Source organism: Astyanax mexicanus, chromosome 17 (genome assembly GCF_023375975.1).
Source record: "Astyanax mexicanus isolate ESR-SI-001 chromosome 17, AstMex3_surface, whole genome shotgun sequence".
NCBI lineage: Eukaryota > Metazoa > Chordata > Actinopteri > Characiformes > Acestrorhamphidae > Astyanax > Astyanax mexicanus.
Window position 1 is genome coordinate 13,770,077 of NC_064424.1, and position 16,406 is coordinate 13,786,482.

Below are 16,406 nucleotides of genomic sequence, written 5' to 3' on the forward strand. Positions count from 1 at the left end.
CATCCAAATGCAAAGGATGCTCTCTCTGAAGGCTTATTTGGATAAGCACGTTTGATGAACTGATGTTATCATGCGTTCCGAAATGATCAAAGGACAGACCATCATTTTTTCAGATCATTGCAGCACATGTTCTTGATGGCTTCATTTCAAAAGAAAGTATTAAGCCACTGCCAGGAGAAGCCAGCTGCCAGTAGCCAGTGGTGTGTGAGTGTGTGTGTGTGTGTGAAGTGTGTGTGAAGTGTGTGTGTTTGCATGTGTTTCTGGACCGAGCCAGACAGTCTACAGCTTTGGCTCGGAGGAGCGCTGCCACTCACAGCGCTGCTCCACAGCCAGGACACATCAGGCTGTCCTTCCACCCCTCATTAACTTTGATGTGCCTGCCAAGGGGCCTTAAGGTAATGTCAAGGACCTCAGCACACTACAGTGCTGCTCTGTGTCAGACTCTGTAAAGGACATGGAGGACAGTAGTCCCACCTGGCAGTTGCTAAAGCTTTGTTCAGGGGAGGTGGTAGACGCAGCCCTGTCAGCACTCTTAAAACTATCCTGACCACAGTGTACCAAAACTCAAAAACTGAATCTGAGGTCAGATCTGATGAAACAGACTGGAAAACCTAGGATTTTCCTCAAAGAAATGACAATAAAGAAAGGACAATTCCTACTGCTTCTACACAATCAATCACTCAGAGCTTGTGGACAGTAGAGTGAATTAATACTAATGTTACCTTCTGCCTCTTATCTTTTAATTAGGCTGATAAATAGCCAGTCCTGCAAACATCACCTGTCAAGCCTTGCACAGAAGCTTGACTAACTACTCACTCTCCAGATACTGATACTTACCCAGGACTAGTGCCCACCTGATTACATTGAGGTTTAGATGAATAATGAAATTTTACCACTTTTTTTTCTTTTATTGGTACCACTTTCCAATAAAGGTACATTAATTAACAGTACTTACAAATGTCTCAACTAATTATTACTGTAATTTTTGGACTATAAGGTGCAATTAAAAACCTTTAATTTTCCCAAAAATGGACAGTGTGCCTTATAATCCAATGCACTTTATGCATGAATTTTACCAGTCAGGTTATAAGGAACAGTAAAGATTCTTATAAAAGAGTTTCAGTTTAGTTCTCCAGTAGTATTAGCATTAGATGCTAACCACGCCAAGCTCTAGCCCTTTAGCCATCCAGGGGTGAGTATTATCAGCCTGTAGCCTGCCGCTAACCCTGGATAGCATTGCTGAAGCAGTGTTTTCATTAGCCGCTAACTGCGCTAAGCGCCAGCTTTTTTAAGTTTAGAGGTGAGTATGTCAGACTGTAGTCTGGCTGTAGTCTGCTTGTTTAAAACAAGCTACGTGGGACAAACCGCTAGCTAATATCACCCTGGCTTACCGGAACACTGGAGCAGTGTAGCTCTGCTGTCAGGTGGCATTAGCCGCTAATGCTAAGGCTAATGCTCCAGCTTTATTGGAAATCTGTATTTGGGTGCTTTAGTTACCCAAATAAACAGTTTTCAGGAGAAAAATCTGTGGAGATTTACATACAGTGCTCGTTTGACTTTTCTGATTCATCTGAAATGTTTTTTTTTTTAAAGAAACAGTTTTCTTTACTTAACTTAGCTTAAATTTGGAAGGAAAACGTGGCGACACCCCTGTTCCTATTACTAGTTACTATAGTCGCACAAAACACGCGTTATAATCCAGTGTGCCTTATGTATGAAAATAGACCAGAATATAGACATTTATGGATGTGCACCGTATTATCCGGTGTGCCTAATACGGTATGCGGTAGTTGACATTAGTTAAAAAATGGAACTATTAATATTTTTTTAACATATGTTTCAATTCATTTTTATTTACAACATTTTTAAGCGTAAAATTAGTTTTAAAATGACTAAACATTACTAAAGTGTAAATTAATAATTAGTTGAGACACTATTAATGGATGGGTCCACCTTTAAGGGATTTTTGTTCACCGGTGGTTTTATGTTTTATGACATTTTTCATCTTTTGATTTATTATCAATTTTTGTAAAGCTGCTTAGCAACAATATTAGTACCAAAAAAGGTAAATAAAAATAAATCTGATCTAATTAGATTTCATTAAAATAATCCTGAATTACTCAACGAGATTGCATAACACTCACATCCACGTCCATGTCAGGATACCTCCTCCCTTTGCTTTTCCCCAAACATTTAGTCTTCCCACCATCCAGCAGCTGGCACCAGAAGCCCTTCTTGGGATCAAACCTGCAGTAAAGGGGAGAAGAGGGGGAAGGAGCAACAAAATGGAGGCAGGTCAGATGAAATTAGATGAAGAAGCTTCCACATCAGCCTAATAAAAGCAGAGTATGGCAGACAGATGGCGCACAGCTAGGTCTGTTTGGGGAAACAGGAACGGGACAAAAACCCGTGCCCATTGTCCACTGGGAAATGTGGCCAACAGATGTTGCTGCTTATGAGCCGGGTGTAGTGATTATGTACCCAGGCATGGAAGAACGAGAGCGACAGAGCATAGAGAAAGAGAGAGAGAGAGAGAGAGAGAGAGAGAGAGAGCAGAAAGAGAAAGTGAGGGAAAAGAGAAATAGCAGAAAGCAAAACCAAGAATACATGAAGTAAAAAAACTGAATTTAGTGAAAGAAATGAAAGAATTACAAAGTGTTCTAATGATCCTGTCAAACTAAAAAAAAAAAATCCATCAGGACCAGACTACACAAACACACATCAAAGCTATTCGAAAAACTGAACACCTACCACCTCAGGTGCTCAATAATAAATAACACAGTAATTACTGCCCTAAAGTCAGTTTTAATTGTGAATCATCAAAGAGGAACGGGAAAGAGAAGGAAACTTGATGAGTGTGTTTGGGGAGAAGCTGTCAGACAGACGAGTTGAGAGACTCACGCGAGGATCTTGTGGTAGTTGAGCACGTTCGTGAGGCCAAGAAACTTCTGGATCTTATCCATGACTGCCGCGGGCTCTGTCCTCAGCAGCTGACCATCGAGAACCAGGATCTGGGGTGAAGATGGAGGAATGCGAGGGACACAAGGCTTTGCATATTAACTAGGGATGCCCTTACTATTCAGTAGCTAAAAAATATTCTTCTGAAGATGGCAAAAAAACATGTTTGGTATTTACCTTAATAAGTTAAAAGAGACAAATTAGATAACTGAACAAGGATTTTTTTTTTTTGGAGGATTTTGCAATTTGTATATTTTTTCACTACACAGTTATCAGTTCACATGCTCACCTGGCTGGGATGGTAGTGGTTGAGCCATCGTTGAAGGTGTGTGGCGTACAGGCCAGGCACCAGACATCGACTCTGAAGCACCTTTAGCTTGATGGGGGCCTCACGGCCAGCGGTTATGACGTCATGAAAGGTGTACTTCTGAGCTACAGGGTCGTCGTGAGCTCTCTGGTGCTGAAACACAGCAGACATAGCAGTAACACAGTTAGTCAGCTGTACAGTACATACACACATCATACACTGATTTAAACATCACAGCAATATTTAGGATTTCTTTAAGCTTTTCTTTCTCTTTCTATTGTGGCATAATACGTGACTAACATTTTTAATGGGGGGGAAATAACTTTGTACTCAAGTTAGATTTTTTCTGTGATTTTCTGAAATGTAACACAGGGTATAAATTATTCTACAGAGTCTGTATTTTAAATGTATTTTTGTTTTAGTGGTGAGCACCAGATAGTATATTCACTGGTCTGTACATAACCGTACACAGACTGCTACATTGTGCTGTGCAGTCCTCCATCCTTTCTTCATGGAAGGTGGGGGATATGAATTTTTGTAGTTACGGCAGATGGCACATAAAGAATTAAAGTGAATTAAAGATAAGATATAGTTCTCTGTTTATACAGTTATTAAACCCATATTTATTTAGCTAGACATTTGTGATTTGTGAATGTAGGCTGCTTTTGCAAAGATATAGCAAGCTAACCTAATGCTAGCTAGGTTAGCTTAGCTTAGCTTAGAAGACTTGGATTGCTCTCTATACAATATATGGTAGGCTTGGGCGAAAGTAGACGCAGTGTGTGTGTGTGTGTGTGTGTTTCTACAAAATGATACCTTGAATGATACTCATGCCTTGTGAGCTTCTTATAAGAGTCAGCTAGCTAACTAGCTAGTTGGCTATTGTTAGCTCTGAGCTTATAGCTATCTTTAGCTACCTCTAGCTAAACAATCCACACTAAAAAACTTTTAGCACTTAATACATGGTGCTCACCACATTTTTACATTAAAAAATACACAAATGTCTCCATATTATTCATTCACGCACATCAATAATTCATTCTATGAATTCTATGTCTTTTAACACAGCATATTCTCATCATTATAGAAATTCCTTGAGTGTTCATAATTGACTACAGCTTGTAATTTCTCTGTGCTCACATATAAATGAGTGCAGTTTGAAAGCATTCATTGGACTGACCTATATGGTACATCACAATCTGGAAAATCTAAAGAGTTCAGAGCAGATCTGCGCAGCATGCTTGTAAAGTTTCAATCAGGAATGTTTCTTGGAACAATTTCTAAACAACCACAGATTCCAGGATCATCAACTCAATCTACTGCATGTCAGTACAAGATATTGGTAAGTGTAGACACCGTGCCAATGCCAAAACTTTACTCTAGGCTTAGAGGAAATCAGTTCACCGATCAACCAGCCAGGCACATGCCTGCAATGGACTACAAGTTTCTGGAACACCAATGTCACTGTCTACAGTCAAGGATGATTTACATCACCACGGACTTTAACAAAGGGGAAAAAAAAACTGAGCTCTAAAAATCAACACTTTTTCTTTAGCATGACTTTAAACTATCAGATTCTTGTATGAAAATTGAACATATGTCAAATGTGTCTGTGGACTGGATTAAGCAAACAAAGCTTATGGACTGACCTTCCCAAAGTCATAACCCTAACTTAAATTGTGCTTGAAATTTGAGTGGATGACAGAAAATGAGCAAACCCTATTATTTTATCGAACATTATACCATGAGTTCAAATATTCCACCATAATTCCGCCAAAAGCTTGGCGATGGCTGTCAATTTTGTTTTATAAATATATAATTTTTACTACGTGTTTTTTTTTTACTACCTGCCCCTCAGAACAAAATTTCTTGTGCAACAGATGCTTGTTTTTTAATTCTCTCTAGAGACTGACCTGGTACCAGGAGTAGGCCCTGTCGGCTGGGTTGATGAGGATGGTGATGATCTTGGCTTTGGGAAGAAGAGCTGCTGCTCGCCGGGCCGCCACCTCTGAGTCAAAGTAGTTCGCACTTTTCTCAAAGTAGAAATCGGAGCTAGTGTTGGAGGGCAGGGGGAAATATTCCATATACCTGACAGAAAGAAAATACATTAATATTACATTGTATTTAGTACATGGTTACATTTATTTCAGTTTGCCATGAAAATCAATAAACTAACTTGCATTTGGAATAGGTTGGCATAGGGTTGTCAGTTATTATTGTTATCACGATACAACAACAAGCAACAGAGGGAGTTATTCACACTGCAGACTGTGCTAACGTGACGTAACAACACTGGAGGTAGAGCGAGGTAAACCAAGGTAGATGTCCATAGTGAATCACACAGCAAACTACTCCTTAGAAAGAGATTAAATTAATTTAGCATCTTTATTAATTGTGTTTCATATCAATATAAGGCTACCCAACAATGTTATCTTACATCTGATTTTTTTATAAATCATACACTCATAATAAATGCAAAATGCAACCTGTGCAAACACATGCAAATAAAACCAAAACTGTATTTACTGACTGACTTTTTTTTTGAGAGATAGATTTAAGACAATTTAAGATGAATTAACTTTCATTTTTAACGTTTTACAGACACCCTGTATGAAACAGAACAGGATACTTATCTGAACTGGTACCTAAAATTAGTATTTTTTTTCCCACCTGAAAGGGATATCCTGCCAATAACACTGCACAGGAGTTGTTGTTGTTTTTCCCTTTCACCCCAACAGAAAAGTAGTTTCACACTCTACAGGAAGTGTGTTAAGAGTGTTGAGCAGCTCTTACATAGCCTCATGATGGCTAGAGGTCATTAAGCAGAATGGCAGCTTGTCTGGGTGGGTGCCCGAGCACCTGTGAAGGGCCTGCCACAGCGTTTTAGCGCTTCGTGTCTCACCAAACGGGGGATTTTTTTTTTTTTGGTTTAACACCGTAAACAACACTACGCCTTATATAACAAACATTTCCATTTATGCTACACATAACGCTCATGTTACCACTGCCATTATCCCACTCTGACAGTCTGATAAGGAGAAAGACTGCGCTCGACTGTGATCTTACACACCTGCTTTTTGTTAGCTGCAGCTTTTATCTGTCAACACAGGAGCTGTGGCAAGAAGCAGTGTTTTTTCTTTTTTTTTTTTTTGAGACGGTGCGTATTGCATCTTTTCAAGGGAACATTAGCCTTCGCTGTGTTTAATGTGCCGGACTCCAAAGCGTGCCAGAGTTTCATTTCACTATCTAAGTAATCCACAGTGGTTTACAGGCGCCATTGAACGCAACTCGGGCGTGCTGCCTTCAAGAGCATGGGTAAGAATGCTGAAAATGAGGGAGGGATTCTGTGGTAATCAGAGAGAGAGAGAGAAAGAAAATGGGGGGAGAGAGAGAGAGAGAGAGAGAGAGAGAGAGCGCAAGCATAAGAGTGTGAGAGAGATTCTACAACACACCAGTCAATGCCCTTGTGGTAATTACGACCGTTGAAGAACTGGATCTCCTCAAAGGTCTCCTTGCTGGGGTAATTACTGGTCAGGTCAGGATGCATGCCCAGGAAGAGATAGAGTGCAGTCGTTCCTGGAACAAAGTCAGATAAACAGAGTTCATGGTTCAGTTTCAAAAGCATAGAACCGGCACACAGTACAAAATACTAATGTGTGATGTGTGCAGGTGTTAAGCAACGATGAGCTACAACATGTTCAAGATATTTTTGTGCATGTAGTAGTGCCTGCAGAAGACAAAAAAAGCCCTAAATAAATAAATAGATTCATAAATTACATAAATAAATCAACAAATTAACAAATTAATTTAGGCCCATTCAAATACTGAGCTGTCATGTTTGTTTTAAAAAAAAAATATATAATAAATAAAAATGTAAAATGCAGATCAGATATACAGAAAGAGTATTCTAGGCATGATTACAGTAATAGCCTAGCCGTGATAATGTAAGTATTTAAATAATTTAATTACAAAAATAAACAAATATATAAAATATAAAGAAGGCCCAAGTGAATCCTGAGCTTAACTGTTATTGATAAATAATATAAATTGTTAAATAAATAAATAAATACAAACAAACAGATCAGAAATACAAAATGGAATTTTTGGTTATGAATGCTAGTAGCCTAGCCCTAGAGCACAGGTAATTATAAAGCATTCAACTAAATAATGATAATAAAAAAAAAACAAACAAATAAAAAGCAAATTCCAGCCCACCCTGAATCCCAAGCCCTCGTTTAAAATAAATAAATAAATAAATAAATAAATAAAATAGAACAATCAGTTGAACTAAAAGAATATTTTAGATATAGCTGTGCTAATAGTCTCTTATAATATATAGATAATTAAAAAGTGTTTGTTTATTTAAACAATAAATAAATAAAGCCCATCTTAAATCCTGAGCAGTCAATTAAAAAAAAATAAAAAAAAATAAAAAAATAAAAAATAAAGAAAGCCAATCTTAAACCCCAAGCAGTCATGCAAAAATAAAATAAATATATAAATAAATAAATAAAGCTTATCTTAAATCCTGAGCAGTCATGTAAAAAATAAATAAACAAATATATAAATAAATAAATAAAGCCAATCTTAAATCTTCAGCAGTCATGTAAAATAAAATAAATAAATAATGTAAATAAATAAATAAGACATCAGATCTATACAGAAAGGGTATTTATGACTGCAGTAATAGCATAGACAATAAAAAAAAGTTTGTTTGAAGAAAAAAAAAAAAAAAAAAAAAAAAAAAAAAAAAAAACAGATATACAGAAAGCATCAGTTATGACTGCACTAATAGCCTCGCTCAAGAGCTGAGCTAATTACAAAATTACAAAAAAAGAAGCAGAGAGAAAAAAAAAATATTCAGGCCCATCCCCCTAATCCGGCTTTTATTGAAAAGATTAACACAGCCATTTTACTACTCACTCGGAAAGTGGGCTATTGCTCCCTCAAGACATCTTTTAGAAGTTTAATTAGTCGACGCAGTAAACCTGGAATTCCCATTTACTGGGGAGCAGTGAAAGTTGCAGTAAAAAAAGGCCTTTAGACTAACTGCCCGCCTGCCAGCCTGCTTCTGCACTGATCCAGTAAATGAAATAAAACTGCCGTGAACAGCCAAGTCACTGCCACGTGTGCAGCCCTCCAATCACACAGCAGAGCACAAAAGCTCACAGCTGCTCTGGACCAATCAGAGCCCTTATCGACTGATTCGCAGGTGCAGAGCTGGTGGAATCTGCTGGAATACTGTGCTGGTCTTGGCTACGAGGGATTGAGACAGTTGGAGCATTGTTCTGGTGGTGCTGGTGAGAGTCTGAAGGTGGTGATCAGAGCCACTAGAGGGCGCTAGTGTATGCTGAACTGTGAACTGCACGGAGACTCGGACTCACCAGTCTTCTGTGGGCCTATGATGAGCAGCTTGGGGAAGCGGTCGCAGGTCTTCTCTTTTGACCAAATGTCTTTGTGTCTTTTGTCCTCACAGGGGTCCTGTTGGGAGACGGAAGAGACAGGAAGGCAGAGGGTTTATTTGGCAGCTCAGGCACCACGAAGACGACGGCCTGGAGACAAAATCTCTTCTCCAAAAAAACAACACCACTACACTCAGGCATGATCCAGTACAGAGCATTACCCACACTCACACAGGCATGTTTACAATCGAGAGAGGCAGCCGTTTAAACGGTTCAGAGCGCATATCTGGTGGCGGAGAACCTATCATTAAAGTTCAATAAACCACAGAGCTGGCCTACAGAGTTATTGCTGTTAACAGTTTAACAGACGCCCCTTTTTCTCTGCCTTTAGGCTGCTCACGAGCGTTCCTTCACGGGTGGGAAACTCAAAATGAACTAAACAGTGTACATTTCACAACTTCAGACATGCTGAACAACATGCTATTAAATGTGTGTATATAAACTAGTGGTGTCAATTGATTAAATCACAGCAATATTCTATTATTATTTTGCAATTTATCACACTTTCTTTTTAGGACTGACACAGAATTATAGAATGGAATTATATTTATTTTAGTGATGTCAGTTCCTTAAAAATGAATTGTATTAAATCACAAATCTTCTGTAATTTAAGACACTTTGATTTTACCAAATTGAAAACCTCTGGAATATAATCAAGAGGAAGATGGATGATCACAAGCCATCAAACCAAACTGAACTGCAAATTACTTGTATAGTGTGTTTTTTTTCTGGCAAACAGACTTTCATTTATTATAATATCTATAATATCAGGGTAGATTTGATGATTTTTTTTTAATATGATTTTTTTATGTAGAATGAGAAAAGGAGGGAGGGGCAAGAGAGTGAGAGTTAGTTATGAATTTTAATCCATACTTCAGCAAAAATAAAATGTAATCTTCTCAACAAAGGAGATGTTTGCAAGCTGTGTTTGCAGTTACAGTGAGTTATGTGAGAAATTTGGTGCCAAACTGCCAAACTTTGGTGCCAAAAAAAAAATGCATAAAATAAAATCACACATTAAAATTTTTGATTAATCATATGCAATGCGTAAACATATTACCGTTGACGCTGTGTGAATATAAACACCTGTCCTTAACAGATCACAGCAACACCCCAGAGAATACAGCCTTACTAGACTGACAATTACATAAAAAAGGGAAAAATAAACCCTACATAAATAAAAGCCAGCCAGTGACAACAGCTTCACACGGCCTTGGGAGTTAGGAGCCAAGAGGCCGCCGTTTCAAGGATCTCATTCATCACAGACAGACAGGAGCTGTAATCTCTAATGATCTGCAGGCTTGACCCCTCTCTCCTCACAGTTAAAGTGGGCACATCTGGACGGAGGTGTGCAGATTAATGGGGAGTAATGTAATCTACTGCTAATGCTGCATGGGAAGATCAGCAGCAGGCCAGTGCACAGGCCTCGTTCACGCTCAACATCTGTGTGCTGTAATGAGGAGATTAACCGGTATGGATAGCACTGCTGGACTAACAGCTGAGTGCCCCTTCAGTACACTGACCCCCCATATAAACAAACCACTGCTCTGTTCCTATTAAAGACTGAAAAGCACCATTAACAGGGCTGACATGATAATTACATTATCATCAAATGATACAATATATAAACATGACTTCAGTCTTTTCTGCTGACCTTGATATTGCTCATTGTTTTGTAAACAAAGAAAGCCTATTAATGTGAATGAAAATTAAAAATGTTCCTTTACAGTTCCAATTTCTGAATAATCGTAATAATTCGAGTATATTAAGTCTATTAAAGGGATAAAAGTGCATTATTATGCTATATTTTAATTTTATCCATAGCTTAAGCTCAAAATTACAATATAATTTATCACAATTATTAACAAACAGTTAATGTGTACATGTAATTAATGTTTCAAGAGAGATATTTTAGATCATATAAGATTGTATAAGGAAAGAGTAATGCAGTGAATTAAATACAGGGGTTTTCAAAACTGGACCCATTAGACCAATAACAACAATGCAAGATCTTGTACATTAAAGACTTTTAAAACTAGTCTAAAAACAAATTTTGATTTCTTGGCTTTGAAACCTAAAATGAGATTTTGCACGGGTTTGGTTAGTTTTTGAGATTTGTTACTTTTACTTTGTCTTATTGTTTTAGTGTTTGTCTTTATGCTATATAATTATCTATGTACAACTACTTTCAGCCTGTGTTGTTGTGATTTATAAATTGGATTGAGAAGAAAAATAAAGATGAACATTTGCAGATTAAACTGCTGAAGCTGCTGAGGTTCTTTAAAACAATGCACTGACCACCCCAGATTCCAGACCTCAACATCTTTGAATGTGTTGGCAGTGTTTCCTCTAGGTTTTGTTTTAGAAACAGAGGCACAAACTGGCTGATTTGAAGCTGAATAGAAATGTTAGTGGAGGTAATTCAGAATTAGCATTTGTTTGTTTACCAAAAGAATGTGTGCCTTTCTCTCTATAAATTTCTCTCACATGTGATATACACTGGCTTTCTGTGGTCTCAATATGGGCTTTAATTTAATGTCACATCGTGAAAATGCTGCATGTTGTGGTGCACTAAGCTTTTGAACAATACTCAACTATGAAGTACCTGTGTGCATCGACATGCAGCGCTGGCATCAGTGTGCAGTAAGCTTTCTGGCACATTGTAAATGTTCCCTCTAAAATTTTAAAACCTATCAATTCTGAAGCAGCAACAGGAACATTTTCAAAATATATGTAGATAATATATTGGTTGGAATTTCTTGGAAGGTGCAGAACGTAATATGCTTCACCTTCAGATAACTTGGAATATTTTCTTCTCTTTTGGAAGTTCTTAAAATATATAGATAGGCCTTGATATTATATTGTGTTTTCAAGACTCATGTGCTCTTAGTTTCCTCTCTAAAGATGTAAAATTAATTACTTAACTGTTGTATTTACTGGACATTAAACAAATACAGGGAAAATCTTTGAACTCTGATCTCTTGTTCTGTAGTGTGAAATTATTATGGACAATTACAAAACGCTTTTCTTTTGCCCAGCAATGTTTTTTTAACTGGCCATGCATGGTTGCCAAGCAACATAAAGCCCATTGCTTTTAAATAACCCATCATATTTTTGGTATTATTATGAATTAATGCAGAACATACTTGTATGTACGTGTGTGTGTTTGTGCATATACCTGTCTATACTGTGCAGCCAATCAGACAATCAGACTTTTAGATCAGTAACTGTGTGTTGTACACTGTTGGTGATTTCAAATAAAAAATATATATATTTTTTCTTATTACCAACAAAAGCTTTAAAAGTTTTGAGGCAACATAAAAAATGTTCTGTGGATTTCTTGGGAAAGCAAGTGTGGAGGAAAGGAGATTATTCCGAGCCGGAGCGATCTCCGGAACACTGGAGAACAGACTGAAAAGATGGGACCTCAACCTTGACAGGAAACAAGCAGGATCAAAGAGGGATTTAGGGCTCTAAGTCACTGTCTCTGTCTGTTTCCCAGGGTGAAAGGGAACAAGGCAGAAAGAGAGGAAGAGACGAGGAGAAATAAGGGAGTAGGAGTCACTGGAGGAGAGAAGGAGTTTGTGTTTGAGAGTGTGTGCGAGAGAGAGAGACAGAGAGAAAAGCAGAAAGAGATACGACTATGGTTTCAATAATTCTGCTGGCAGTGAGAGGAAGCGCGGAAGATACAATTTCAGAAATAGCATTCTCGGGTTCGCTGGCAAACGACATGGAAAGCCATTTTCACTCGCTGTTCGTCAGAGTGAATACGCATGTCATGGAGACTGTCATCAGGAAAGCCTCCAGTGAGCACTACATAATATAGCAGTGGCGCTCCCTACCCACAACCCCCCTCCTAAAACACATTTCCAACTCCATCAAGAGGCCCATCCTTCTCTCACCTGCCAGATGGGATCCCTCTCCTCGGGAAAGATCTGGAAGTATTTCTGGGCCAGCTGCACGGGTGGCAGTGTCTGCAGCTTCAGGTTGGTCCAGGTCTGGACGAACTTCACCAGGTTCTTGAAGGTGTAGAGGCCCAGGCGGTCGTTGCCGTAGTTGGAGAGGTGGGTCATGAAGATGCTGATCTGAGGTCAGAAACAAGAGTCAAAGGCAAATTTTGTTAAAAAAAATATATATATATAAAAATAAAATAAAATGCTAATCAGTGAGCTTTCACAGCAGAACCTGGAATAACAATAAGACCTTTTTTTTTTTTCAAAACGGACATGCACTACACATCCCATACCTACACTACTGCTTATACTCGCACTGTCATACACACTTTAACTTAAATTTAATAACTTAATGCACTCATTTACTTTACCAGCCTTAAGTTATTAAACCAAATTTGCACTACTGTTTATACTTAGACTGTCATCCCATCTTAATCACCCCCCCATCACTTGCACTATTGTCTTCTGTCTTAAGTAAAACATCCTTGGATGTGAGTAGGGTGTTTGTTTTTTGTGTGTTTGAATTACTTTTTAATTATATGTCATATTTGTTTAATTATATTTAATTATAAGTCATACAATCTTAGAAATACAGTTAATTGCCTTGTATCAATGTATTAATGAGTTTCTCTCTGATGGGATGTAAAAATGTGTAATGTAAATAAATAAAAAAAATAATAAAAAAAAGGAAAGCAATGAAAAACCAATATCCCAGCAATCAATACTGTATAACCTCTTGTTTGAATACAGTAATCACATGACCACTTCAAAATATTTTCAGCAGTAAAGCCAGCTCAAACTGATGTGTTTGTTCATGTCAGTTCTACCACTGTATGACGGATGTACCAAAATGGACAAAAGCACTGCACAGTTTGCACAGCTGTAAGTGTTCTGTGCAAGGTGCCTTCTAATATTATTAGAACTGGCCTTGCACTTCAGAACCGGTTTTAACATGCCCTCGTCCACTTAGCCTCTTTATGCCCTTAAGGGAATCCATGACGGCATCTTAAGCGCTGTTCCATTATTTTATTAACTGAAGTGAAGTTGGTTATATGAGCCCTCAGTGGGGTGCGGGATCGAGTGAATATAAGATTTGACTTTAGCTATAGAACTGGCTCAGAAATCTTTAAGACCCTGAAGCATTTCTATTATTTTTGTAGCAGAAGAAATGAAAGAATAAGTTATTATAAGCCATATCAGAAAAACTGTTTTAATAGCATTTGATTTGCTTATTAATCTGGCACAGCTTCATTACTTTGGTACCCTTTGGCTGGCTAAATGGCACAGTAAAGTACAAAAGTAATGGAGATGTGCTAGTTAGCAAGCCAAATGCTACAGTACAGTATTTTAACCAGGGGTTCTTAACCTTTTTTAACAGTCCAAGGTTCAAAATATTTCCACCCCTTTGCAAAACAAACAGTACACACTTAATGTGATGACTAAGTCTGCACAAAGATGTTCCATATGTGCTTAGTAGGGTTCAAAAACAGTTTCAAAGCATCTTCCACAGTAAAACACAGGGCTCTCAAGTTTTGTTGGGTGGGATATGTGATTGTGGTGGGTGCGCGCTGTTCTTCCTCAGTTGTTCACCGACGTGCGTTTCAGAACTTTTGAATCGGACAGTTCTTCACGCTTGACACTCCGGCTGAATCTCCACCCTCTTTAGGTCTGCCTAACAACAGAGCGATCTATATTCTGATTGGCTTAACAAGAGTACATTATAATATACAGCCGATGGATTGGCAAGGGTGAGAAATACCATGTGTGGAGTGTGAGCGTGTGAACTCGCTGAGGTGCGTGTGTCACACGCTCAAAGCATGAGACTTGAGAACACTGGTAAAACAGGCTCTGTAGTTGTGTTTTTTATATGTGCTGGTTCAGTAAAATCCTGATTCTCAGAGAAATTTTGGAGTTGTGCGTTCATGCACATTATCTTTTACATTCCCGCTTCTAGTTCTACCTTCTAAAAATAATTCAATTTAATTTTAAGCAAACCTAGATGTGTAGACCCATGTTGCGCAGGAGTGAATCTAAATCAAATTGAGTCGAAGAGTCAAGACGTCAAGAATGATGAATGAGTCAGTCAGATCAAATGAAAGGCCAACTTTGGAGAATAAACAGATTTGATTCTCTACATAATTTGCACAGAAAATGCTGTTAGTTAGTAAGTAATCTAACAGACATCTATAAATAAAAAATACAAAAACATTTTATATATATATATATATATATATTTATTGTGGAGTCCTACAGGGTTCTGTATTAGAGTCAATAAAACTGATTTTAATTATTAGAGTAACGAAGTTAGAAGTGGTTTAAGGATTAAGTTTAAGTATCCAATGCATTTTAGCATGGCACAGTCCCTGTATAAACCTGAGTATCAGGATTATATCTGGATAAGAACAAGCCACATAAAAATGCTAGTGTAAACATAACCAAGACACATTTAAAACATTCAAATCTGATCACAAGCATTTTAGAAGGTTGTCTGAAAGTGATCAGATTTGCATGTTTTAAATGTGTCTTGGTTGTTTTTACAATTGCATTTGTACGTGGCTTGGCCTTATCTAGATATAATCTACATAATTTATCTATATTTTATAGCAGTTTAATAATAACAATACCACTACTACTACTACTACTACTAATAATAATAATAATAATAATAAGAGTAATAAGCTTTATTGCTTAACTACTCCTTCAACTATCTAGTCATATTAATTCTTTATGTAGTCATTGTAAATCTCTACTTGATCATATCTGCTTAAAACTTCTAAACTTTGTCTTAAAACTAAAGTAAAAGTAAATTCTGGAAGCTTCTAGGTTTTTTTTTCTTGACTCCTCATCATAAGCAGTCTTCGCACTGCTGTTCTCATGAAATCTTCTGAGCTTTATGTAATCGGGTGATGAACACATGGTCAGTAGGAAGCGGCCAGGTTTTAGCGTCCAAATGATACAGCCTACTTATATAAACTGTAAATCTGACAGTCCAGGAGTGAGAGGCATGGACAGGATGGAATGCTAATGATCTAAAGTTTTCCCTCTACAGCCTCCTACACTCTTTATGGGTTCATTAGTAAAGTACAATGGTTTACACTGAAACATAATAACTGAAAGAAATCATGTTTGCCTTTTTTATGGTGGAAAACCTCTTGTGGGTGGTTCTTTAACTTTTAATGGTTTATCTTATACATCATGATGAACGTGATCCTATAGAGCATTTATATTAGTGTGCAGTCAAAAAGATTAAAATAACATTTAACAGTGTACTTTAAGTTACAGGACATCAGATGCAAACTTCAGGAACCAAATTATTCAACTCAGTGACTATAGAGGGGTAAATGGAAACTCAATTTACACCAGGTCACTTAATGTGAATAACCCTAAATTATTTGTATGTTATTAATCATAGAGCAGGAACTACTATTAATTACTTGGTAAAAGTTTAACCTATATTGTGGAGCCCAAACGGGGTCTTTTTCAGGGTTAATAAAAGTGATATGGCTCAAATGTATCTCAGATCACCTTTTGAAGTGGTTTAAATGACTGGATTTGTATCCTTTTTAAATATGTATTGGGTTGGGTCTATTTACACTTATTTTTGTGTGGGATATAATCCTGATACTCAAGATGCACAAAGTGACCAGGTGTTAACAGGATCAATGTAAAGCTTAGTTTTACTGGACACTTCCCATTAAGGATTAACTCATTAAGCCCTGAACATAG

The 16,406-nt window shown here is 37.5% G+C and overlaps 1 protein-coding gene across 1 annotated transcript in view; it reads right to left on the bottom strand.

The window, feature by feature from the left end:
• Positions 1-16,406, bottom strand: part of ndst1b (N-deacetylase/N-sulfotransferase (heparan glucosaminyl) 1b) — a 162,226-nt gene that overhangs the window by 4,974 nt on the left and 140,846 nt on the right. Inside the window, exons 10-16 of the mRNA XM_049466033.1 lie at positions 12,630-12,812; positions 8,650-8,746; positions 6,718-6,841; positions 5,179-5,353; positions 3,248-3,418; positions 2,902-3,011; positions 2,145-2,247 (exon numbers count right to left, since the gene is read on the bottom strand). Of these exons, the coding sequence (XP_049321990.1) occupies positions 2,145-2,247; positions 2,902-3,011; positions 3,248-3,418; positions 5,179-5,353; positions 6,718-6,841; positions 8,650-8,746; positions 12,630-12,812 (963 nt within the window). The remainder of the gene's footprint in view (positions 1-2,144; positions 2,248-2,901; positions 3,012-3,247; positions 3,419-5,178; positions 5,354-6,717; positions 6,842-8,649; positions 8,747-12,629; positions 12,813-16,406) is intronic.